This window comes from Cupressus sempervirens, chromosome 8 (assembly GCF_028749045.1).
Source record: "Cupressus sempervirens isolate cs-2001-9-10 chromosome 8, ASM2874904v1, whole genome shotgun sequence".
NCBI lineage: Eukaryota > Viridiplantae > Streptophyta > Pinopsida > Cupressales > Cupressaceae > Cupressus > Cupressus sempervirens.
In genome coordinates this window covers 797876967-797901620 of record NC_143125.1, presented here as the reverse complement: position 1 = coordinate 797901620, position 24654 = coordinate 797876967, and the positions used below count along the sequence as shown (strand labels likewise).

General features: G+C 34.1%; 1 protein-coding gene across 9 annotated transcripts; it reads left to right on the top strand.

Annotated features, from left to right (window-relative positions):
* Positions 1-1229: 1229 nt before the first annotated feature.
* Positions 1230-24351, top strand: LOC149544809 (NADPH-dependent aldo-keto reductase, chloroplastic-like). 9 transcript variants are annotated; one of them, XM_089795388.1, is made up of 8 exons: positions 1345-1455; positions 1568-1788; positions 5819-5869; positions 6559-6635; positions 22765-22852; positions 22948-23223; positions 23307-23555; positions 24081-24351. In XM_089795388.1, exons 2-8 carry the CDS (start codon positions 1654-1656, stop codon positions 24165-24167), a joined length of 963 nt encoding a protein of 320 aa, XP_089651514.1. In that variant the 5' UTR covers positions 1345-1455; positions 1568-1653; the 3' UTR covers positions 24168-24351. The 9 variants fall into 9 exon arrangements, 8 of the variants coding, with proteins under 8 accessions (XP_089651510.1, XP_089651514.1, XP_089651515.1 ...); XM_089795384.1 differs by lacking the exon at positions 24081-24351 and having other exon boundaries at positions 1230-1455; positions 23307-23919; XR_016355073.1 differs by lacking the exon at positions 1345-1455 and having other exon boundaries at positions 1562-1788; positions 23307-23827.
* The last annotated feature ends 303 nt before the right edge of the window (positions 24352-24654 follow it).

Here is a 24654-nt window from a genome sequence, read left to right as displayed (position 1 = left end):
CCCATTAACAAAAGTTAGTGATGTATTGGATGAATAAGAAATTTTGTATTTTGAGTTGCCTAAGATTTAAGTGAATGCAAGATAACATTTTTATTCAAATAATAATTATTTTTGGAAGGTTAAGAATTGGATTTCATATTATTTGGACTTGGGACATTAAAGTTATGTTCTTTTGAAATCTCAAGGTGTACCTAGTATATATTATTAACTATTTTTTTAATACATTTCAAGGATGTTGCAAGTTAAGAGAGTAAACTTTAAACGTTAAACAATATATCAAGTTAATATTTTTGAAGGAACATCCAATCCAAAGTTGGTAATTGTTTGGTAAGATCTTGGTCACATGTCTTCACGACTATAAGGAAAACTAAATAAATGACTAATTTACCTTTCATAATTGTCAAGTGTACCCATTGCACCCTAATATGTGATTTTTAGTTTTACTCTTTGTAATAGTGAACTACATCAATCATTACCTAATTTTTTTGGATTTGATCACATATACTTTGATTAGTAACATTTGAGTTTAAACTCAATGATCCAAAATGAAAGCAAGAGAAGAAGAAATTCACATAATGAAAATCTTAATAAGTTTTTTTATGCAATAGTCAAAACTGCTTTGGCAGGTATCACTTTTCTAAGCTTGACCCATTTTTACTTGGTTACTTCTTCAAAGATTTGCCCTTGTTTATATAATTTATGTACTAGGCCCATATGCATGTTTCTTTTTTTGGGCTAGGTCCATATGTCAGTTTCTATTTTAGGGCAAGAGTTCCATTTTAAAAACTTCCACATGACCTTAAAGGAGTGACTATTTCAATCTATTTTTGATGTGATTATTTGATCGTTTATTAAATTAATTTAAATTAATCACATTTTCATGAGGGAAAAAAAAAAAAAACTTTTCCTTCATTACTCTAATAAATAGTTTGTCATCAAAACTTTGATAATAAAAATATGCATCATTAATATGAAAAAATGTCGATCATAATTATGAAGTGCACATATTTTATAATTTAATGAATACATCAATGATGTCAAAATTTATCTTTGTAATAAGAAATGCATCAATTACAATTGGTGAAGAACCTTCCACAAATGTATATGGAATGTATCCAAGTATATCAAAATCATACCCAAGCCGAGCCTTCTATTTTGTTTTGTTATATGTTCTGAAATCCAAGAATCGCGGAGCACATAGATACACTAGCTTTGCCACCTTACACGAGTTACAATGTGAAGCACCATCGACCCACTAGAAGAAGCTTTCCATTTTGCCGTCCTCTTAGAAACAACTAAATCATTAACAGAACAGTCAAACTTATTATATTTGTACATTTTTCTTTTAGTATAACTGTTCCTTTTTTTGTTTATTCTTTGAAAAAGCGACAGCACAGATACCTTGAGACAATTCATCGTGCGAGGTTTTAGATAAAACCAAGCCCACTGAAATAAGTAATTTCATATCAATGCAATCAATTATTAAAGTAAGGCATGTTCCAGATAGTTTGTCAAAGAAAAATCTTTTGCATATTTAACAAATTTCTCTCCTTTTTGACTTAGATAGACCGGCAACGCAGTATCGGGCATCCTCACTAATTCTTAATGTGCAAATTCTCTGCGTTCTACGCTTAGAAGTGCAGAAGCTCAATAATGGGAGGGACGGGTGAATTAGGAGGTCCAATGTCGTTTGAATTGAACAATGGAGCCAACATACCTGCACTGGGACTGGGTACATGGCAGGCTGAACCAGGCGTTGTAGGCGAAGCTGTCAAAACTGCTATAAAGGTGTGCCATTGCTTACCCATTTCATCAAGAATCCACAATATATATTAACAAGACCAAGCCCTCTTGATTCAATTGGGCCCTTGTTTCATTACTCTTTATGGGTTGAGGACTTTCACGAAGTATGTAGTGTTTTCTTATATGCCTCTGGAGATAGTCATGAAGCCAGGTTTGTTTCTCAGGGTTTCCTGAAGGGATCTTAATTTTCCCCCTTCTGCACGACTCGAGGAGTTTTCAAAAATTGGGTTATGTTCTCTCCATTTATGTATAACAAGATCGGCTTCATGAAAATCCTCAATAAGGCATAATAATTACTGACAATCCCAAATACAATGACTAAGTGCACACCACTTCCAACAATAGGTTGAACTTGACGGAAATAATGTCATTAGCTTGCATGAATAGGATTCCAGTTTTCTTCATATTGCAATTTTCTATTTGAAAAAAAAAAAAATCTACTTGAAAAGTTCAAATTTTATAGATCTAAAACATCTCAACTTCTTTAATGTATATTAAATTTCAACTTTTGTTTAAGAATTGGTAGCTGTAGTCTGAATCTCAATATGTCATTGAAATGCAACTTGGCAGACTTGTATTGGAGGTTAGTAGGTTGAACAAGGATCCACATAATTGGATTCAATGGCAGCCAGTAAGCCTGGTTTCAGGTGCCATCTCCAACAAGATGTGGGCGGAAGGGAACGTAGTCTAGGGATTTGAAAATTTTCAAAAGATGTAACTGATCAATTTTTCCGAATTCTTATCTTTGTTAGAGATTATTTTTTCAACTGAATTATAGCCATGTTGTCTGTGTGTGTGTGTGTGTCAATAAAGACCATTAGTCTTATTGTCGCCAAGCCTCTGTAACAGTTGAACAGCTCCAGTTAGCTGCCAACATAGGTAGCAATTTTATAGGGATTACAGTTGTATTGGCTAAAAATATAAATATGTAACCTGAGTGACTAATAAGTTGGTATGAACTCTCTTCTGTTGTGCATTCTTTATGATATATATATATATATATATATATATATATATATATCTGGTATCAGAGCCACATCCATCATGCTCCATTTTTTCGTTTGAATGGTTTGGTTTAATTTCTCTTTTGGCTCTGTTTTGACATTCTTTTTTTGAACAGTGTGAGCCATCCTTCAGCAGTTTGAAGCAAGATCCGAGTACTGCAACAAAGTGGCTAGCTATAAAGGCCCATGTGATAGCCGCTGCCAAAGAAGTTGCTATAAAGCTCAGTGAGATCGGGAAGATGCTGTGTTGGAAGCAATAGCAATGTAGAAGGCTGCAAGAGTTGCGTTTTTGTCATATTTTCTGTTACTTAGCGACAAAGGACTACAATGTGGAACTTTGAGCAGTTTAAGTGTTGGAGGGAAGTAGCAGTGTGGAGGAAAGAAGCATGTTGCTGTTGGACTAACCGCCAACGTTCCCCTTTGGGATTCGTGACATGGCTTAACCACCTTCTGTGTTCTATAAGTCTAGTGGTTACATTGTGCATTGATGGGTCGATCTTTTGGTGCAATGGCAACTCTAGCTTGTAACAGTTGTTGAGTAGCCTGCTACAATCAGAAGAGCTGAGAGAATGTCAGCCATTGTTGAAGAACCTCTAAATGTTAATGGTGATGATGACATCATAGAAGATGAAACTTGTTCTATTGAAGACAGAACAGATGCAGTAGAGAATAGTTAGATGCTCGATAGTTTGAGCTGTTTGTGGATCGGATAAACTATGCCTCATTAGGGTTAAGAAATTAAGAGACATGCATGTGAGGATTGGCGCCCATTGTCCAATAGTTCAGGGGTGATCCAAAATCTGCAACTTACACATCATATCTTTATGAGGATGCTGAGACACTTCAAGTGCAAATAGTGTCTAATGATGTTGTGAAGTTGAATGATAGCTAGATGATTATAACTGCAGTTGGGAGTAGCTTGATGAGCTCTTATTGGTCCAAGAACTGTTTTCAAAACACGGCTTCTGCATAATGCATTGTTTTTGTTGTTATTCAGTTCAGTACTACATAAAGATATGTTAGGAGTCCATAATAATTCAGTTATTCATGAAGCGGGAGTGTTAGAGACTATATCTCATAACTGAATTATAGCTCTGTTGTGTATGTGTCAATGAAGAGCATTAGTCTTAGTTTTCTGTCACTGTTGGACAGCTCCAGTTAGCTGTCAACTTAGGTAGCAATTTTAAAGGAATTTTAGTTGTGTTGGTTTAAAATGTAAGTGTAGCCTGAGTGATTAATAAGTTGAACAGGAACTCTCTTCTGTTCCAAATTCTTCCTGCCATTCTTACTTTTTTCTAGTTGTCTTGCTGTTGGTTATATTTCCTTACATGGGTTGGCATTCGGACACAAATTAGAATATTCAGAAAATGGAAAGCAGATTGCTGCTTCTGACAAATAGAAAGTTCGGCACGTCTTTTAATCTACGGATAAAATATTGACAACTCACAACCCTTCGCAGGTAGATGGGCTTTTAAGGGCATGAAAACCTTAAGCTTTGCTGCCTGCTATTGACCTCATTAAATTTTCTGTCTGACTTCTCTCAATGATGTTGCATGACTGCAAGTATATCTTTATTATAGTGGTTATGTTTTTAAGCATTTTAATATAAAAGCAGAGGGCATTTTTCTAAGAGAATTGATAATGGCTTTTCAGGGAGGAGATGATAAGTCCTGTATTCCTTATGAGCAAGTCCTTGGGAAAGATAGTTGTATTCTTGGATGTGACTGGTCTCCTTAAATGAATTATGCATGTTATTTTTCCACTCTGCCTTAATGCTATTAGCTTGCTAATAATATCGTTTTATCTGAGGTCAAAGACCTGGGCAACTATAATTGACAATCACTAAGGAAGAACAAATTTCACAAGAAACCTTGTATAACGCATATAGTCTGCAAATCTGTTTGTTTTAGATTTTAGAATGTTATTATAGCATTGGCAGTTAGCTTTACTGATTTCAATACCATGTCATACTGAAAGGAAACTCAGGTGCGGAAACAGCTTCCTACACTAATCTCATAAGGAAAGTATGATGCAAATCCTATTAAAAATCTTCTTCACTTACAGATTCAATATCATGTAAACAACAATATTGCAGCCAACTATGCATACAGAAAATAGACAGAGAAAGGAACACATAACACAAGGATTTGCCGGTGGGGAAAAACCTTTCGGTAAAACAACCCCACCCCTTCAAAACCTGCACAATGTATTATCTTCAACACAAGGTTATAATACACTTGCAATGCAAGTTCAACATCAACAACAGAAGACTCCAGTAGCTACTCGTAGTACCAACAATACACCTTTTTCGCATCGCATCTCTTCGCAACCCTAAAAATGCTTATAACATGCGCTTCAAATATCTTAGTTGCCACATGTCTTCACCTGTCATTGAATCTTCCTAACATAGCTCTTACGTGTCATAGGAATCCGTCATAACCATTTTAGTCATGATCTCCTTATACACAATTCAAGATGTTGACACATCAACATTATTTGCAAGAAATACATTTTACAAAACAAATAATAAGAATAGGAATTATACAAGATTGAGACACCTTATTCCTAACACATACTCATGACAACTCCTGCCAATAACAAGAAATGTTATTTGCAGAAAAGATTGTTGCCACAATGTCAATGAGAAATTTAAGAGTTTGGTTGGAAATGATCTTGTAGGGCAGAAGGATTTCCCTTGAGATGATTTGATAATGCAATGCTTCTAGAGAGAGTGTTTCAGTTGAGAGTGAAACACATTATCTTTTACTGGTTAGATGGGATAAATTCTCAACTTCATGTGATTATTAATCTTTCAAAGTTTGCAGTAGAAAATGCTTTTCCACTTAGCAAGCATAGCAATATTCTTAATATTATATGTAGCAGAAATTGAAAGAAAATAAACTTTAGCAATTTTCATCAAGTTTGCCAAAATACAGGAAGCTGATCATAATTTATACTATATTATCAGCTTTCTGGTTTATATCACTTACTGGATCTTCTCATGAATGTAGATTGGTTATAGACATCTCGACTGTGCTCCAGCATATGGTAATGAAAAGGAAGTAAGTTCTCTAGTCTATTTCCAAAATGCTTTATCATTTTTTAGGGTTGATTATTGATTATGAAGAATAATTGCATAAATGTGGAGTTATTTCATAATTTGACAACACTGCTAATCACAATTCATCTTTATTTCCTCATATTTTGAGTCCTAGGAATGGAATTCAAGTTTTACTCACATACATGCTTTTAATTTCCTCCAAAATGCTGCGATGTACAGGGTGAATATAAAATCTCACTCGTTTTAATTGTATGAAGTTGAACTGTAAATTTTACACGACTTTTCACTGTAAAATTAAGTAGCTCTTTTCATGTAGCAATCTTTAGAGATAATTGATGTAAGATAAGTAATGGAGACAGCATGGCTAAATGTGGACACTACTTTGTAGCAAGTTCAGTAGAAAAATAGAATAGTAGAGCCAAACACTGTATATTCCATATTTCTTTCTGGCAAAATAAAATTTGAAACTTCAAAACCAATTTTCAATCAGCATTTTCCTTAGGCTCAAGCCATTATTGTTTCATTTCATTCAAATAAATATTCTCTTCTAAGTTCAGATTAAGTTTCTTCTCCATTAATGGATAGTTATGTAGTTTACTAGGTCTCTGGTAATCTAGGACAATTATAGAATGCAGTTTTCCCTTACTCAGATTCCACATAGTTCTGAAATTCGCATTTAGTGATTTCCAGATTGGAGTTGCTCTTAAAGAAATATTCCAAGGGAATGTAGTGAAGCGTGAGGACTTATGGATTACCTCCAAGCTCTGGTAAGTCAAAGAAAAATGATGTGTTTTGTTGAGCTGCAGTGCCTCAGGGCACAGTTTTTAACTTTTCATTGATTTTTTTGTGACTTACAAGTGGCAGCAAACTTTCTCTTAGATCTAGTTCATGTGATCTAAATATGCTCTCTCTCGTTCAAATAATTTTTTGGTCCATGCTTGTATGTAGCCCATGTTCCATGCTACATTTATGCTGGTATTATGGCACATCTTACTTCAAAAAGGGGGGCTTGAACTTGCCTGAAGCTCTTAGAAGTGTTTCCAATATTAACATTGAGGAAAGTTCACATCATACCAAGAATTAATAAATTATCAATACATAAGGTGGCTGATGAAGCCCTGTGGTTAAATCAGATCTTTTTCTACTGTTGGATCATTAAATCACTGATCACGAATATGTAATTGATCTTTATCATTTTTTCATTTTGTTCATAGAAGGTTGAACTTTGATCCTCTTTCATCTTAGAAACAAGTTCAGGTTTTGTCAAAAAAATTAAGAAATTTTGGTGTAAAATGCTTGGATAAATATAGTTTTCTATAAAAGTATTAATACACTTAGTGCCAAAAATTAGTAAACAAGGATCTCAATCTTTTAAATTGTAATTTTACATGATAAAAAAGCTCTTGAAATAAGTTCAACAAAAAATATACTGTCAAAACTTTGCGTATTACTTATGAAATTGTGACATATGAAACTTGGTATAATGCCATAAAATGTAACTTCATTTCTTTCTAGCATATGAAAACTCACTTGAAATGTCGTGTGATTAGGCCAAGTGGTAAATAATTGTGGTCTGCATTAAGGAAACCCATGTTCAATTAGAAAACCAAAAGGTAACTTGCTTTCCGATTGGTTTATGCGCTCAAACAAATTTAAATGTGATTTACAATATTTTGGATAGCCTTTGTTCCTCCATTTAATGCTTCATGTGGAAAGAAAGAAAAATAAATATTTTTGGAGCACATTGTAATATTGTATCCATTAGCATATTATTTGAGAATCGAGATGTTGTTGTCTTAGGTAGTCTAAAAAATTTCCTGCATCCCATTTGTTTTAGGAAACGGGGATGTGCCAAAAACATCCTTGACTGCCACCAAACTGGAAAGTACAGTCTGTCTATATGATCTAAGATAAGATAGAAAGGATGTTTCTCGGCATATTTAGTGGTGAAGAATACTGAAAGTTTCAACGGAAACCATATCTCTAACCCTTAGTTCTATATTGTTGGATTTCCAGTACTCAACATCTATAATCTCCTACGCATCCTTTTTGAACTTAGGATTGGAAATGTCTGTTTTCAGGTCAGAATGGAATGCAGAGCATTTGAGTTTGGAGGAGGCAGAAGAGGCTTGATAAACATGACTCTGAACAGGTTAGGCATAGTAGTCATGATGGTGGATAGGGTTGAAATGGATTGGATGGAGAGAGAAAAACCAAGCAGTTATGAGGAGGAAGGGGGAAGGTTTTAGAGATTCATGAAAAGAGAGTAAATCTCGAGTACTAAAGTAAGTGGCCGGTACTTATAGGAAAATTTGTAGGTCCTAAGGTGCAGAAAATTGACTGTCATTACCATATTTTCATGCCAACAGCTTGTACAGTAGCTGGATCTTCTTTCTTTTGTGTGACATGGTCATAATTCCTTTTCTTTGCACTCACTTCCAAAAAGACTTCCCGCTTTTATTTTGTGTTGGAGTTAGGTTTACCTTAAAATTTCCTTGCAGAAACAATGTGTCAATCTCAATTCACTTTTATTATGCATAGGAAGGTAGTTAGCAACTATTTTAGTTATAAGGACCAGTTTCCACAAAGCACTCTAGGTGGTTACAAGAATGTGAAAGATCAAATTTGTAACACATCAAATGAGTGGACATTTCATTGCCTTATACCCTAGGATTTGAACCTTAATGTTAAATCCTTTCGTAATGAGCCTTTGAATCACTTGTTTGAAAACCATACCAGTTGCCAAAATGAAATATGATTTATAAGTCTTGCGAGAAAAAGAAGAAAAAGGGCTTTAGAATTGTACTGCTTTTCCTATATTTTTTAAGTTTGAATCAAGAAATGCCAAATTAATAGTGTTTTTGAGATGGTCATGTTTCTTTCATACTCCATAATCCGTAATCATCAAAACACATCTATTAAAGGTGGGTTATTTTTGAAGCACCATTATCTCCTTGGCTTTTACGGTTCATGCTTTTGCATTGGGTAGCAATAAGTCCTCATATTTTCCTTCACCTTTCATTACAAGAATTTAAACTTTTCAAATTTGGAAACAAGGCACACATAGATAATTCATTGTCTCTTTTTCCATTTTATAATCCAGATAGATTCATTTAAAATGCTCAAGAAAAGCGTCAACCATTAGATTTGAGCAGCTTTGTGCATGATCTATTGTCCAAAGATGGTTTTGTAGCAAAGAACTATTTGTACATTCAAAAGTCATGCCCTTGCAACATTTGGCATATTGGTGCCTTTATGCAGAAAGATACAATTCTTTGCAGGTTATAAGTTGTGTTGTTCCTAAGAATTAGTCTTTGTGTGTGAGAAAATCTTTCTCCTCCTAAGGATTGATCTTATTAAACCATCTTATAAATTATCTATGCAAGGACCATGTTATTGGGTTGTGTACTAAGGTTCTTGTATTATCAGTTTCTGTTGTGTGTTGGTTATCTATTAAGGCTCAAGGATACTTTTAGGTGCATCACCATAGTTTAGATTTCGTCTCTATTATCCTTTTATCCCTTTTCCTCAAAAAAAGTTTAGTTTTAGGACTTAGGTGAAGTATCATAAGGAACTGGCCTAGAATCTGGAGATTTACTCCATTTTTGGGTAACCCACAGACCCAGGAGTATTTCCATGTTTCTCGAAGTGACTGGGATTTAGAACTTAGTTCGGGTGTAGCTTTTAGAGATAACAATTTTAGCATGTCCGATGGGACAGTTTGGGCTTTTTCGGTCTAGATATTTTTGTTATAGTGTTGTTATTAGATGTGTACAACAGTAATTCTGCCTTTGGAGGCAACAAAGAGACACATCTGGCAACTTTGGAAGGATATCTATTGGTTTCAAGTAGATAGTGTTGGAATGTGGAAAATCAAAACCTGATTTTTCTGGTTTTCAATGATTTTAGCGATTTCCCTACTTATATGAATGTTTTCAGCATGTCTTCTTTTCATACAAGCTTGGCTTATCACCCTCATTTCCATGAAAGTCCTCCCCATATCACATCTTACCAGCCATGTCAAGAACATTACATTGCTGGTTATACCCATGTGAATCGAAATAATCTTGTACTAACGAATACCCAATAGGTTCCATATGTTTACCACCCACCCATCCTTGCACAAAGTTTATGGCAGTCTGTCGGCAGTCCGCCAATATACATCAACAACCCCATGAAGGACAATTTATTACTAATTGTCATGATGATTTTCAAAATCATCCTCAGCTTGTTGATAATGTAAGCCTAGATGACTATTTGTTAAGCTTTCAAGGGGAGATGCAGAGTATTGACAGGCAACAGGGGTATAGCATGCAGCAAGATGTGTGGGCTTACCAAGCTTACCAAAATCAGCAAGAGATGAATTTGCAACAAAGGCAGCGTGAAGAATATTTTGCAAGGGAGATAGTTGTTAAGGAAGAGCAAATGAAATTGCTATTTGCTCAACTTCAAGAGATAAAGACCCAATTTCCTAGTGTTCCTAGTTTCAAACCAGGAACTTGTGAGTCAATTAACCAACCTATGAAGGTGGAGATTCCAAGCTCTAGGCAGGCTGAGTGTGTACAATATCCAAATGGGTCTCCTAATTTTAAAATTCAAGTTTTAGGGGTCATAGTCTTGCAAAAGAATTAGAACAACCCCTACATAAGCCTCTAAATGAGCAAAGCCATCCAAATTACCTCATTAATTCTCGTTTACAGTCACCTCATGAGCCTAAACCAAACAATCAAAGTATTGAGCAGACATGGCAGCCTTCTTGGACCAACTATCCTGATTTTCAAATGCCAAACCTTTTTAAAGTTGTCCCATCTAAGCTGGTTCAAGATCAACGGGTTGGAGGACATGATGATATTGTTGATTCTATGTTGGTAGAACCATTTGAAGAGGCTCAAGAGCAGAGACATGATGATGAACAAGATGATGTTGCTGTTTCTGATTTATTTACTGAGTTGCCTATATATTTTGAGCAGGATGATGAACAAATTTCATTGGCTACAAGAGAGGAGGTTGAGCAATTAGAGTTTATTCTCATCTTTGATGAGTCACTCTCTTTTGTTGATCAGAATGAGGAGAATGTGATTCCGATCACATCAACACAATAACAAAATTTTTAAGATATGGAAGCTGACCAAAGCATAGAGGGTTGTTTTGACAGCATTATCAAATTTTTTTGTGAGAATCTTGCTATTAGAATTCCGGAATATGTATTTATTAAAGAAGTCTTCTTGATAGAAAGTACCGTTCTTGAGGATTATGTGTCTGAATCCAAGCTGGAGCTAGTTTCCAAGAATTTTCAGCGGGTTGATAGCTTTGATAAACTCTTACCTGATCTAATGGAGGATGATGATCCCCTGACAATAGAAGAGGAGCTGACATGGCTGTCAGTTTTGCAAGACAACCACAATAAATCAGAAAGAAAGAAAGATATAGAGGAAACCAACAAAGCAAACTCCAAATTCATATTCTCAAGAGGCTGCCCATTCAGATATTTGTCTCAGTTTGGGACAAGTGAGAGGATCTCGTTTACATCAGCAACTAAGCATGGAGATGTTGATGAAAAATAGCAAATACAACATGTTGACTCTTTCCAAGATGCCAATTTGTCCAATCAGCTTGATAAAGGACAGTTGTTTTTGTACTTCAAGAAGTATTGCACTAGCTGTTCAAATGTTTTATTTTTCCATCTCCTTATAGTTGTCCATGAACATGGTTTTCATCGGAAATTGAAGAGAGAAGGCAACCATTTTCCAAAACCAGTAAATTGTTTTGTTTAACATTTTGTTGCTGGTTAGGATAGGATAGTTTAGTTTTCAGTTTTCCCAAAGTGTTGTCCAAGTGCAGTAGAGTAGTTTTAGTTGTAGTTTTCCCGTTTTCAATAAGTGTTCCAAGTTCAAGATCTGTTCAAGTTACAAAGGGAGTTTCTTTGCTATGAAAAAGGGAAGGTCATGTTCCAATGGTTGTTTTAAGTATCTGCAAATACAAAACAATCCTTGCCTAATGGTCATACATACATCTATAATTGGTGATAATGAAGTTCAATACTTTTGTTGGTTCCCAAAATTGTAGATTGGAATCCTATGAGCCTTGCTTGCTTAATGTTGGGATATCCAATCGGTTAAGGTCAACTTGACGAGATTGATCGATGCGATCCAAATCCCTTGCATTTCCGGCTCTGCGAAATTGAGGCAGGTGTACCAAATCCTGGACAACAACCTTAAATCCAAGATGCTTAAGGAAGATTGTTTAGAACACGAATACAACAAAAGCTTTCAAAATGGCAAGAATTATAAAAAGCTTTTATCCTACAAATTATGAACTGAGAATGAATGATTGTATAGATGTGATAATGTTTTAAATAAAAAATAATTATAAATTAATGCAACAAATGAATATATTAATTCCTCAAAGGAAAGAAATGAAACAGTTGCCAGCATATGGATTATGAATCAAGAGTAAAAGACTAGTGCTTAATTAAATGGGCAATCAGAGTCAATATTATAAGTTGAAATGTACAACTTTATAAAGTTCGATATATTTAAACTATAAACAGATTAATAATCCAGATGCAATGGATCAATTATACAAACACAATTTTAAACTAGTCTAGGATGCACTTTAACTCTTGTGATATGGAGACTGACTAGACATAAATACGAAAATAATTAAATATTTCACAATATTTATGTTTATCAAAGTTAAAATGCAATAATGACCTAGTCCACTTATCCAAATATTAAAATATTTATAGAAATTAATAAAAAACATTTACAAAGGACACAACTTAATAGTGAATTAAAACTCCGAAATATAAAATAAATAATTATGCCAGAAATAAATCACAATAAAGACACTTCTTACAGATGATCAATTTATTGCGAATTTCAATTCTGGAATCGCATATAAATTTGCTTGGTAATACAAAATCCAAGAGCTTTGTTCAATCGCTCATTCCTTTACCAATCAGAAAATATAATACATCATAAGCGCATCATAGTATATAATTTTATTTTTTTAAATTATGAATTGTCCCCTATTTGGCTTTTACATCTTAAATTTATAATGGATGAAGGGGCATTATTAACCATCCCTCCCTTTTGTAATAGATAACTATTCACTTTCTTTTTATAAGCTTCAAATATAAACTTTACCCCATAATCAATATTTTAATTAACGACATATTACTACCAAATCAGGCGGTGGAAGATTATGAACCAAAATATATATTTGAATCCTTTGTATTGTCAGATGTATAGCCTAAGGATCATTCTCCAAAGTTGTGTGGGACTTTCCTCCATTAGGCGTATCCCTTAAACTATGTATGGAGCAGAAGTCTTCAATATTGCTGGGTACAAAAGACGGCTGACCACACAGGTCCCTCCATTCCATGCGTACATTTCCAAACCATTGCCATGAATGAAGATTAAATTCAGCCTTTTGCTCTATGCTTTGCATTCAAGCTGGAACTCCTCCGTATTGTTATTCATACTCCTGCATTGATTTGGTTGCTTGGTTCAAATTCTGTCCCTCCATTGGTGATTCTTCATCCTACAACAAACAGAGAACAACGTTAGAGGCCAATGACTGATGAAAAATAATATTTTTCTCATACTCGGAAGGATTTGTGAGGTATTGAGACTTCTGATGACACTCATGACTTTGTGATTTTATCGGGCTCTTCAATTCCTCGGACTATCTTTCATCAAGCATACATTTATCATGGTTCAATTCTAACCTCCAATCTGAAGTGGCTCTTGTATCGCTATTCCTTCTACTTCTCGACAATTCTAGAATTACTCTTGGAAGAAAATGATGATTTGGCCATATATTTCTTCCATCCCTTCGCTCATAGTTTATCATTTCTAACAAATGTTTCTGATCATTACCATTGCCTTCACCAAGATTCAACTATCTCTGTTATGAAAATCCTCCACTGAAGCCACATATTGTTATTTACATACTGTCGTTGTTCACACATTTTATGGTGATTTTTTTACTAATTTACAACCGAGTTCATCTTATCTTGTTAATCTGAATTTTATCAATTCCACACTTTACTCAATTTCATTATTGATGTCTGAAACTATTATCGGCCCTTTCAAGATGGATTAAAGATTTAGGCAAATACTTTGGTCCTAACTTTGCTATCCATAAACATATGTTAAAGTCGCCTTGACTAATGAATAGACAAGCTATATCAGATTTACGTTAGTACTTATCCTTTTAACTTGAATATTTGATCAAAGAGTTCATCTTTGCATAACTCGATCAATCTGTAAACATAATCATCATCGTCTTTAAATGTATTGTATAAATGGACTGCATTCACATGCTCATTCTAAGTTCGCAATATTTTGACTTCTCTTCTTAAAGTCTTTAACATTAATAGGCAACAAGTATATATATATATATCTTCATACTTTTAATCATGGAGTTTGATACTTATAATTATGCTCAAATGGTGCCTAAAAGTTTGAATTTTAGGGCTCCATCAACTTCAATGACACAAATCATACGCATGCTTTGAATCAGCAAGGAAGGGTTATCTTGCATCCATAGTTTGAGTTTCAAGTTCAATCGTGTTTTTTGCTGACTCCATACCCAATGGATTGTTTTATGCTACTGGTCTTGATGTCTAGTAGGCAGACATATAGCAGATGTCGCAAAAAATGTTACCTAAATTTTCACCCCCCCGCTCATTTCAGGTAGTCGTAGTTATGTCAATCAATGATGCATTTTTTGTTTGAACCAAATACAAGAGTTGGATTTGCAGCAAATTGAAAGGTTACAAAGCAACAAGGATACATATGCAATACATCATTTTGGTCATAAAAGGGAATAAAAATGAAGCAGCAGCTACAAACTCTACCATTAATGGTAGCAAAGTAAAAGAAGCATTCAGAAGTTTCAAATAACATCAACAAAAGTACATCTGCAACAGTTGTAAGAGGAAGCAGAGTTTTTCTTGTATAAAACTTTACCCCAAGGTTCCGATCTAAAGAGAATTCAACAAAGAGCTTCCAGATTTATGGAAACGATAACAAGAAGCTTCATATTTTATTTTATTTTTGTAAGTTTGTATTGTATTTTTTTTCAATAATATTTATGAATGATATTTTATAAATCATTTATTTGATATTATTTAAAAATACAAAATATGGAAATTGGCTTTTAAAATAAAAATAAATATTTTATTTTGTATCATTTAATAAAGAAATAGTATATAATTCATAATATATTATTTTTAATGAATTTTATTATAAATTATCACTCAATAAATATTATTAATATAATTAATTTTTATTAAATAATAAATTATAAATTACTTAATAATTGTTAAATAAACGTATTAAATACTTTATAGTTCATTTACTTAATTGATATTTATTAAGTAAATGGATTATAAGTTATTTAATAATTATTACTTAAAGTGCAAGATAAGATATTTATTTTTATCTCTAAAAGTCAAACAGAGATATTTTGGAGAGTTATGACAAGGTGTCTAAAGTCATATTGATGGGATTTGAAGGTCAAAAAGTTATTACTTTTTAGAGACTTTTTGTGGGCTATTTTGAGAGATAAGAGTGCATTAATGAGGGGTCTTTATGTTGATATTGTCGAGGCATGACCTTTGGGCCATATTTACACTTTTTAGAGGCTCAAAATTGGCCTTGAAAGCTGAATTCAACCAAGGAGCTTTTGTTTGCATTAATGATTAGTTGAATGGAAAAAAACATAAGTATGAGCTGAATGCTCATTTGTAAGGGGTTCTAGTTTTGTGCAGATTGGGGACTTGTGATATTTTCCAATTCTTCTCATTCTTGCTATATTTCTTGTAACTCACTTTGAGACATGCAGATTTATAACACCTTTGAGCAATAATACATACTGTGTGTCTTTTCATTTTCTATTTTATTGTGTACTTAGTGTTGATGCAAGTGCATGTGATGTTCAGTCCTTAGAGTTGTATGGCATATTGGTGCCTTTATGTAGAAAGATACAATTCTTTGCAGGTTATAAGTTGTGTTGATCCTAAGAATTAGTCTTAGTGTGTAAGAAAATCTTTCTCCTCCTAAGGGTTGATCTTATTAAACCATCTTATAATTTTTTTATGAAGACCATGTTTTGGGTTGTGTGCTAAGGTTCTTGTATTATTAGTTTCTATTGTGTGTTGGTTATCTGTTAAGGCTCAAGGATACTTTTAGGTGAATCACCATAGTTTAGATTTCGTTTCTATTATCCTTCTATTCGTTTTCCTCAAAAAAAGTTTAGTTTTAGGACTTAAGGTGAAGTATCATAAGGAACCGGCCTAGAATCTGGAGATTTACAACATTTTTGGGTAACCCACAAACCTAGGAGTATTTCCATGTTTCTTGAAGCGATTGAGTTTTAGAACTTAGTCGGGGTGCAACTTTTAGAGATAAGAGTTGTCATTGATGTCAAGTCTTAGTTGGTTAGACGTTATGCTAATTCAGTAGAGTGTCATATTATTTGATTGATGAAAAGGATTTGCAAAAAGTATGATGATGTAAGAGTTGATAAGAGTATGGTATTCAATGGGCACTTGAATGAGTTAGACTCTGACATCATAATCTTGGTTTGATTATTTTACATGATTTGATTAAGTGTTCTGATCATGTATAAGCAAGACAGTTTGGTCGGTGAATAAAGAACCACAATATTAATTGAGACACTATAGTTGTCACTGAGCACTTGAAGAAGAAATGAAGAAAGTGTAGTGTCAATCGAGCACTTTCAGTGTTAATTGAATCTAATATTGACTGAACAAGAAGTAATGTTAACTGAGCATGAAAAGGAAAAATAATTTGAGAAAAATTTAATCTGAGGCCGACATTTCATGAAAATAAGGATTGTTTGAGAAGTTTTGAAGATAAGGATGAACTTTGTTATAAGATCAACTACTAGAGAAATTAAAAGATCTAACGAAGGAGTTCTAACAATTGGAAATGGAGCACAAAGTTCAAGGTGGAAGTATATTTCCCAAGTGTCTAGATTAAATGAACATGAACCTAATGAAGATCTGATGATTGTGATTAAGTCGCAAAACCTAGAAGATTCTAGAGGAACAACAATTTTTTTCTATTTAAGGATAAACAAGATGTTCATTGTTTCTGATTGAGTTGGTGAAGAAAGTGATAGTCAGAAGGAGAACCAAGCAAAACGGTATTGTGAAGATCAAACAAAGGAAGTGTTAAGTTGATGTGTGAAGTGTGTGAATCAGCCAGTAAGATATTAGAAGATAGAGATTGAGCGATACAAAGATCAAGATCTAAACAAGCAAGGTCGTGCTAAACCTAACAGATCATTTTACTGTTACTCTCTAATCCTTGTAGCAGAAAAATATCTTAACCGAGTGGACCTAACAGTCTTTCGAAATCTTAAATGGTAACATTTTGTTGAGTGTTTTGCAAGTCCTTTATAGCAAGCCATTCTGTAGAAGTTTCAAAGAATGAACAAGGTCTAGATGATCTTTGGTGAAAACCCTCAAACAAGGTCACATTAACAATGTGTATGTTACCTTTAACAAGGTTGGCTCCTAATAGAGCTCAATTTAGAAGAGAGAAAATTTTGGGTTTCCGGTTCCTAGGTGGTTTTTCTCTTTACAGGGTTTCCACGTTAAATACTTGTGTCAATTTGTGTGAATGTTTATAATGTTGCAAGTTTATTTCATGTTTTTAATTTATTGTTGCAACTTGGTATAAGCTGGAAGATAACTTTGATAATCAATATATATTATGTTGACTATTTATTGCAAAGTTTATATCAGTTTATATTATGATGCTAGATCTGGTTACTGAGTTAATGATTTGAAAGATTAAAGTGTTTTAAGTTAGGGAAAAAATGTTTTAAAAGGCTTGTAGGATAACTGGTTATAATTGATTCATCCCCCCATTCAGTTATCTAACAATTGAATGACTTAGAGGCTCAGTCTATGCCCTTAGACTTGATTGAGAAGGATAGTCTCTCAATGCCCTATCATACTTTCTGATCGAATTCCTAATATAGTTGGCTATTAAAAATATGCTATGCAATCGATCCAGTGTATCTAGGATACTTTGCTTTATTTAGGCATTTTTTATGATCATAATGCTTATTATTAATTAATTATATTTTTCTCTAAGTTTACTTGGCACTATGTAGTTTGTTTATAGAATTCTCTTTGTAAATAGTCTGTATTGTTGGAATTGTTATTTTTGGTCAAAAGTCAGGTATACCTCAAAAGTGGACATGATAGCTTTTCTCTGCTTTCTAGGCTAGGTTTTTTTCTTCAATAATGTGAATCCAGGTTCATGAAAAGACCTAGGATGGTTTGAGGTTAATGTATGAGAGTGGGTGCTCTCTCAAACTCTATGGGATCAACTTAACTGGCTGCAATCACATCTACATAGCTGATATGAAAATTCTGCAGATATATCTACAGATGACAACAAAGAAATAATCACTTAATCTAATAATTGAATCATTGACAATAGAACATTTTCATTTTACTCCAGATTTATCCCTGGGATGTAACACTTAAAAAATAAAAAATGAAATTTTTTATTTCTACTTCCTATATTACTGGTCAATGATTTTATTGATTTCATAAGGGTGTGAAGGATGGGGCTTCTACTGATTGGCACCTTATTGGGTAATAGAGATAACCAATGTAAATAACAACAAAATTAGAATGTGAAGTAAATACTTCTGGCTAATAATCCTTCTTTAAGATCATTTATATTCATCTACAATGTAGTATTTGAGTTAAACTCTTTGACCCGTGTTTCATGAGTATCATTCTCAAGAACCCATCTCTCATGAGAATGAGTGGAACACTTTGCACTCATTGTATCTAGGTGATGCTCATAGAGGTGAAGCACTGGGCCTTCCTGGGAGGTCTCCCATCCTAGTACTACTCCAGCTCAAATGAACTTAACCATGGATTTTCCTCCAGGTTAAGCCTACTCAAATATCTATTATAGATGCAGTAGCAAATGTGTTGGAAGAAAGTTTACAAAAGAGGGCTTATCCCTTCTCTTACTTCACAAACAGTCCAATATATCAATCACCAGCCAATGAGACAATTGTTCACATACATTCGCTATAATAGTTACCTCTTTGCAACTTAGAGAGCAACTCTAATGGTGGTTCAATTGTCAAAAACTCAAACCCTAAACTATTTTGCATTCTGATCAACAAAACCCAAAAAACCACCCCTCAAAATGAAAGAAGCACTTGAATATATAGACTGGTTGCTTGGAAAATCAGGTTGTGAAAAGGAAGATATGTATATCTGATTTTGTGGAGATTGATCAACCGTAGTTGTTGTTGTCAATAAGTGTTTTGTATTAGAATCATCTCTTTGGGAACCACAAACATTTAAAATTTTGAGACAATCATTCATTGTCCATACATGTGAATTTTAATGGCTCGTGAAATCCTGTGCAATGATGAAATTGTGGCTTGGAGTTGGTAATGGCACTACAATCATCCATCTCAGAAAAATAACATGGTATGGGCTAAGTATTACATTTCATGCAAACCTGTATATAGAATGACTTTTAGGTGCCATTTAATTAAATATGGCAATTGCAGGGCCAAATCAGCTCATTAATGGAGCTCTGGGTCATCTAGGAAGATGATTAGGGTTTGCACTAATATTGTGATTGTTTCAGTTAGTTGGGAGTTGAAGGAAAGTTATGTTGTATACTAGGATTAGAGTGTTGAGGAAGTGGGGTTGACATATGGAGGTCATGCTAGAAGGGATGAGGAAAAGAAGAAGGGCTGAAAGAAAACTAATACGAAGGAAAAGGTTTCAGGATGTTGAGACGGGGTTGAGGATGGAGCTTAACCCAGTCCTAAGTTTATAGGAAGCGGAAAGTTTGAACCTGATAAGTCATATAGAGAAAATAGTGCTAAGATACGATATGCCTAAAAGTCTTTACCTTGGATGACTTCAAAATAGTTGGGGTGAAGGGATAAAAGTTTAAGGAGTGGTGGAATGGATACTCAAAGGTACAAATGGATGAGAAAATCCAAAAATGCAACTGACATATGACGTCAACATGATGTTAGTAGGATTAAGCTTATTAAATGAAGGTATTAATGATGAAGCAAGTTCAAAACTCTGACAAGAGAAATAGTGAGAAAAGGTGGGATATTTGAATTTTGGGTAAAGCATGATTGGGATGACAAGCTCGACAAGGGATCAAAGGATGAAGAGATCCAATATTCCAAAAGAAACACATTTAATCAAATTTCACAAAGACGTCAGCGGGGTTCGGATCTTTGGGGTTGGGAGAAACTAGCTAGCAGGTTAGAGGAACCTCGAAACTCCAAAAGGATGACAAACACATAAGACACAAGGGAAAACATTGAAAATGTCCTTGTATTAGGCTTTTCATGGATCTCTGTACCTTGTGGCTAATATGAATTGAAAGTCCAAATCTTTAAGGTCGTATGGGCTTCCAAGTGCCAAGAGTGTCAAACTTGGGAAGAATATCCCCAAAGCGTATATTCAAGTTTGATGATTGAGGATTAATAAAATGGCTATGAGATATGGAGTACAAGTAATGACATTCCCAAAGTAGAAAGAAGAAATAATATATAGACTCTTAAAACAATACAGTTCAATCTTCTAGATGTTTGTTCTTTGTGACTAGCAAAGGTAGGTAGGGTATACCTTCCCTTCATGGTAAATATGAACTCAGAATTTTGTCAAATAACTTCAATGAATCAATATGATTATGCAGGGGCTGTGTATTCTGATATAATTTTAGTTGATAAAAAAATGTAGAATGATGCATTGTAAGATATCTCTGAACTTGATATGAATATAGAATATTAAGAAAAATTAAAAAAAATACGGCATTTTATGATGTCTAATGGATGAAGGCAACACGTGGCATTCTCAGTAAACCAGATGAATCAAATTCAATGGTCTTAGCCAGGAAGCAAAACATTACAAGGCCAGCAGCATACTATTAGTGTAGAGTTTGTTGCTAGTTTGGTGTGCCATGCCATCCACTAAGTATTAAATCCTGAGAGGAACCTGATATGAAGAGGGCTACATTTAATCCTTGGGAGACTTTGATGGAGGGGGTCCTGCTAGTTGTGGCAGCTTACCTGAAAGAAACCTATGATATAGGCGAATGCTTTCTCAATATGTTGTAACCATCTACTTTAGGTTAGAAATCCCAATATATATAAAAATCAGTTATATGTGCATAAAAAAACATCATACTATTAAAAATGTACTAGTTTCAATCAAATAGACAAGAAATAATAGAGAATACAGAAATGTAAAGAGAGAACAAGAGGCACAATGCAGGTCAGAAATCTACAGTATAGATGCTACTAGATAAGGTCATTCAGAGGCCAGATCACTTGGATGGCCAAAAATTTTGATACCTTTTGAGGTTGATGCAAGAGACAATGCAGGGGATCTTGCAAAAGGCTCCCGAGTCCTGACATTTGCAGTAGAGTGTTTATTTATAACTCATGAACCATCAAATTTATCTGGTTTACAAAATGAAAATTAAATGACCCTTGTTCAAAGTCCTGTATGCTGGTTATGTGGAGTGATCTGAAACAGAGTAATGAGAATCATTGCGATTTGTCCGATTCAGGCGATTTGACTTGACCCTCCCAATTTTTCTAAATTGTTGAATCGCCTCGGTGATTTTTGAGGCATAAATTGCCTAAATCGCTGGTTTAGGCGATTTTTGCCTAAATCACCAAGTTATGTGCTTCATGACTTGGCAAAAAAAATAATTAAAAAAAAATCAATTTTTTTTTTTTGTCGGTTTCCTTTTTTTGGTTGCATCTCAATTATGAGTTATGATTATTTAATTTTTTTATTGTTCGATCAATAGATATTGGTGTTTCGGAAACACATCAGATATATAGTTACAAATAACTTTGAGAATACCTTCCTTGCCCGAAGATACCATGAACTCCAACATCCTTAGAAGATTAATTAGATCTTCCTTAAGCTCTTTCAATCATATGCAACACTTAAAACCTTTCATTAGATCAGATATATGATATATCATATTATCAATTTCTATTTACCTAAGCTACAATTTACATTTTACATATGTGATGGATTTATCATTTATGTTTCTTATTTATGTATATAAACTTCTATTTGATGATGTTACAGTGTGTTAAGTTATATTTAATAAAGGGTGCATAAGATAAGTTTTAAATCGTTAAAATCTTTAAATTTCAAGGGTTTTTTTCACTTTGCCGATTCGTAGCCGATTCATAGGCAATTCATAGGTGATTCATGATTCAAGTAGGCCTTGCTGATTCCGATCTGATTCCAAGTTTTGGTTCTTTGATCTGAGATATAATACAAGAACTGTATGCATCTTAAACAATGTTATATTAGAGATACCTTGCCAAACAACGCCAAATTCAATGCCATTTCTTTCTTGAGAACTTCAATAATTAACTTGGAGATAGTTCCTGAATATGAAGTTGCAACTATCATGCCTTTTTCCATTGCTCACAGTACAATGCAGGGTAGTTTTTAGCAGCTGCTGCCATTTACTAAAACTATACTACTCCCAACAGCCTTTTGTACATTTTTGGTAGAAAGTATGTGTTTCATTATTTGATATTATGAAGTAAGTTGTTGTCTGTGCTAAGCTAGGACCTGAATCATATCTCTGTCCCAGGAGACTCTTATTGGATGCAAAAACTTTTCTATTGTAAATCATAGATGAATATAATCTGCTTGTATCTAGAAGCTTCTACTTTCTTCAAACTTGCAAAATTATTCAACAAACTTTCTGACTAAAACAATACTTCATTTTGAACAATTTAAGCATGTAAACCTCCATATAAAATGTTTGTTCTAACAAGTACTTTTGTTTCATTACTGTCTCTTAGGTGCACTGAGCATGATCCTGAGGACGTTCCTCAAGCTTTGTATCGAACCTTGCAGGAACTACAACTTGACTATGTGGACCTGTATCTTGTCTGTGTGCTATTTTCTTCATTTTTGATAGATCGTTGCCATGCAGTATCTCATTAGCTGGCTAACAAAATTAAAACCCTCTTGGTTTGCACTAGATACATGGGCCAGCCAGACTCAAAAAGGGGACCAAAGGATTCATTCCCGACAATTTTGCTCCTCTTGATATTCCCAGCACTTGGAAGGCCATGGAGAAGCTGCTTGATACTGGAAAGGTCCGTTCCATTGGCGTGAGCAATTTTTCTGTGAAGAAGTTGGAGGATTTACTTATACATGCAAGAGTAAAACCAGCAGTGAATCAGGTTGAATGCCATCCAGTTTGGCAGCAACATTATCTCCACACATTTTGCAAGTCCAAGGGGATTCACATATCTGTGAGTTACTTGTCATCTGAATGTCACACTTTTCATTGAACAGAATTTGGTTGGATTTAATAACATTACAGTGGTCTCTGCAGGCACATTCTCCACTGGGTTCTCCAGGCACCCCGGGGATTAAAGTAAAGGTTCTGGAGCACCCTGTACTCAATGAGATAGCTGAAAAACTGGGCAAGACACCTGCCCAGGTTGCTCTTTGCTGGGGCATACAAACTGGTTATAGTGTGCTTCCAAAAAGCACCTTTGCACATGAACTGAAAGAAAATTTTGAAGTGCTAAACTGTTCGATCCCCACAGAATTATTGGAGCTCTTTTCTCAAATTGAACAAGTAAATAGATTTATCCTCCTCACGTATCAGTTTTATGTGCACACCCCCATGTCCCCCTCTCTTCTTGAAACCTCCTTCCCTCCAACACACACAGCACGTGCACACAGATACACACATTTATTTACAACTGATTTATTTTTAGGTTTCTTTAAAGATCCAGTTGCAAGTGGACTGAAGACCATAATCAGCAGTATGTAGCTTGAATGTGTCTTTAGAGAGACTCATCCTGGGTCTTGGCTATGACATCAGACCTGCTGACTAATTGAGCAAATGTACATGCATATGATGTGTTCTCTGTAGTTTAAATAGAGTAGATGAATAATATTAAGCTTCCAATTACATAGATAGAAATTATTTTAATAAATTTTGTATACTTTTTATGCGACAATCAAACAAGAGTTGGATAATGTATTTCAAAAGTTAGTAGTTAAACAATTTTGAAACAATACATTGATAGATCTACACACCACTTTGGCCTAAATCATATCACACCAATCTGATAGCTTTTTCCTTCAATTTTTACAGATGAGGTTGGTTTGTTCTGAAAATTTAGTCCACCAGACGGGCAGCCCTTACAAGAGCGTGGAAGAAATTTGGGATGGGGAAATTTGATATGGTTCATTTTCCGATTTAAGGAGAAACATAGATCAGGTTTAGCTAAAGAATATAATCATAAATCTTCCATTTTGTAATTGATATAAATATCGGCCCCATTTTGTTAAACTGTCCTGAAATCAAAGCCGTATAGTACTCAAATATTGCATTATTTATAAAATAAACACTATTTTATTTTTTCTATAGGTAATTGGCTGTAGCCTAGATTATTTATTATTCATTTATTTATTTATTGTTAAGATTAATTATTATCATGTGTTAATCTTGAGTAGATTTGAACCCAAGACTTGCTCGATGAGAGGCTCACAATTTACCAATGCGTTGTAGGATCTTGCCTAAATAGACACTATTATTATTACCATTTTTTTTATTTAATTATTTTGTTAATTCTTTAACAATTGGAAACAAAAAAGATATATTACAATATTCCTCGGTTATGATTTTTTACATTTGTTGAAGATCACCTAATTTGAGGAGGTCTTTT

Coding starts and splice junctions, on each gene's coding strand:
- LOC149544809 (XM_089795384.1), top strand. CDS start 1,654: ATGGGAGGGACGGGTGAATTAGGAGGTCCAATGTCGTTTGAATTGAAC. Junction 22,853..22,947: donor ACTATGTGGACCTGTATCTT/GTCTGTGTGCTA, acceptor GGTTTGCACTAG/ATACATGGGCCAGCCAGACT. Junction 23,224..23,306: donor CCAAGGGGATTCACATATCT/GTGAGTTACTTG, acceptor TGGTCTCTGCAG/GCACATTCTCCACTGGGTTC.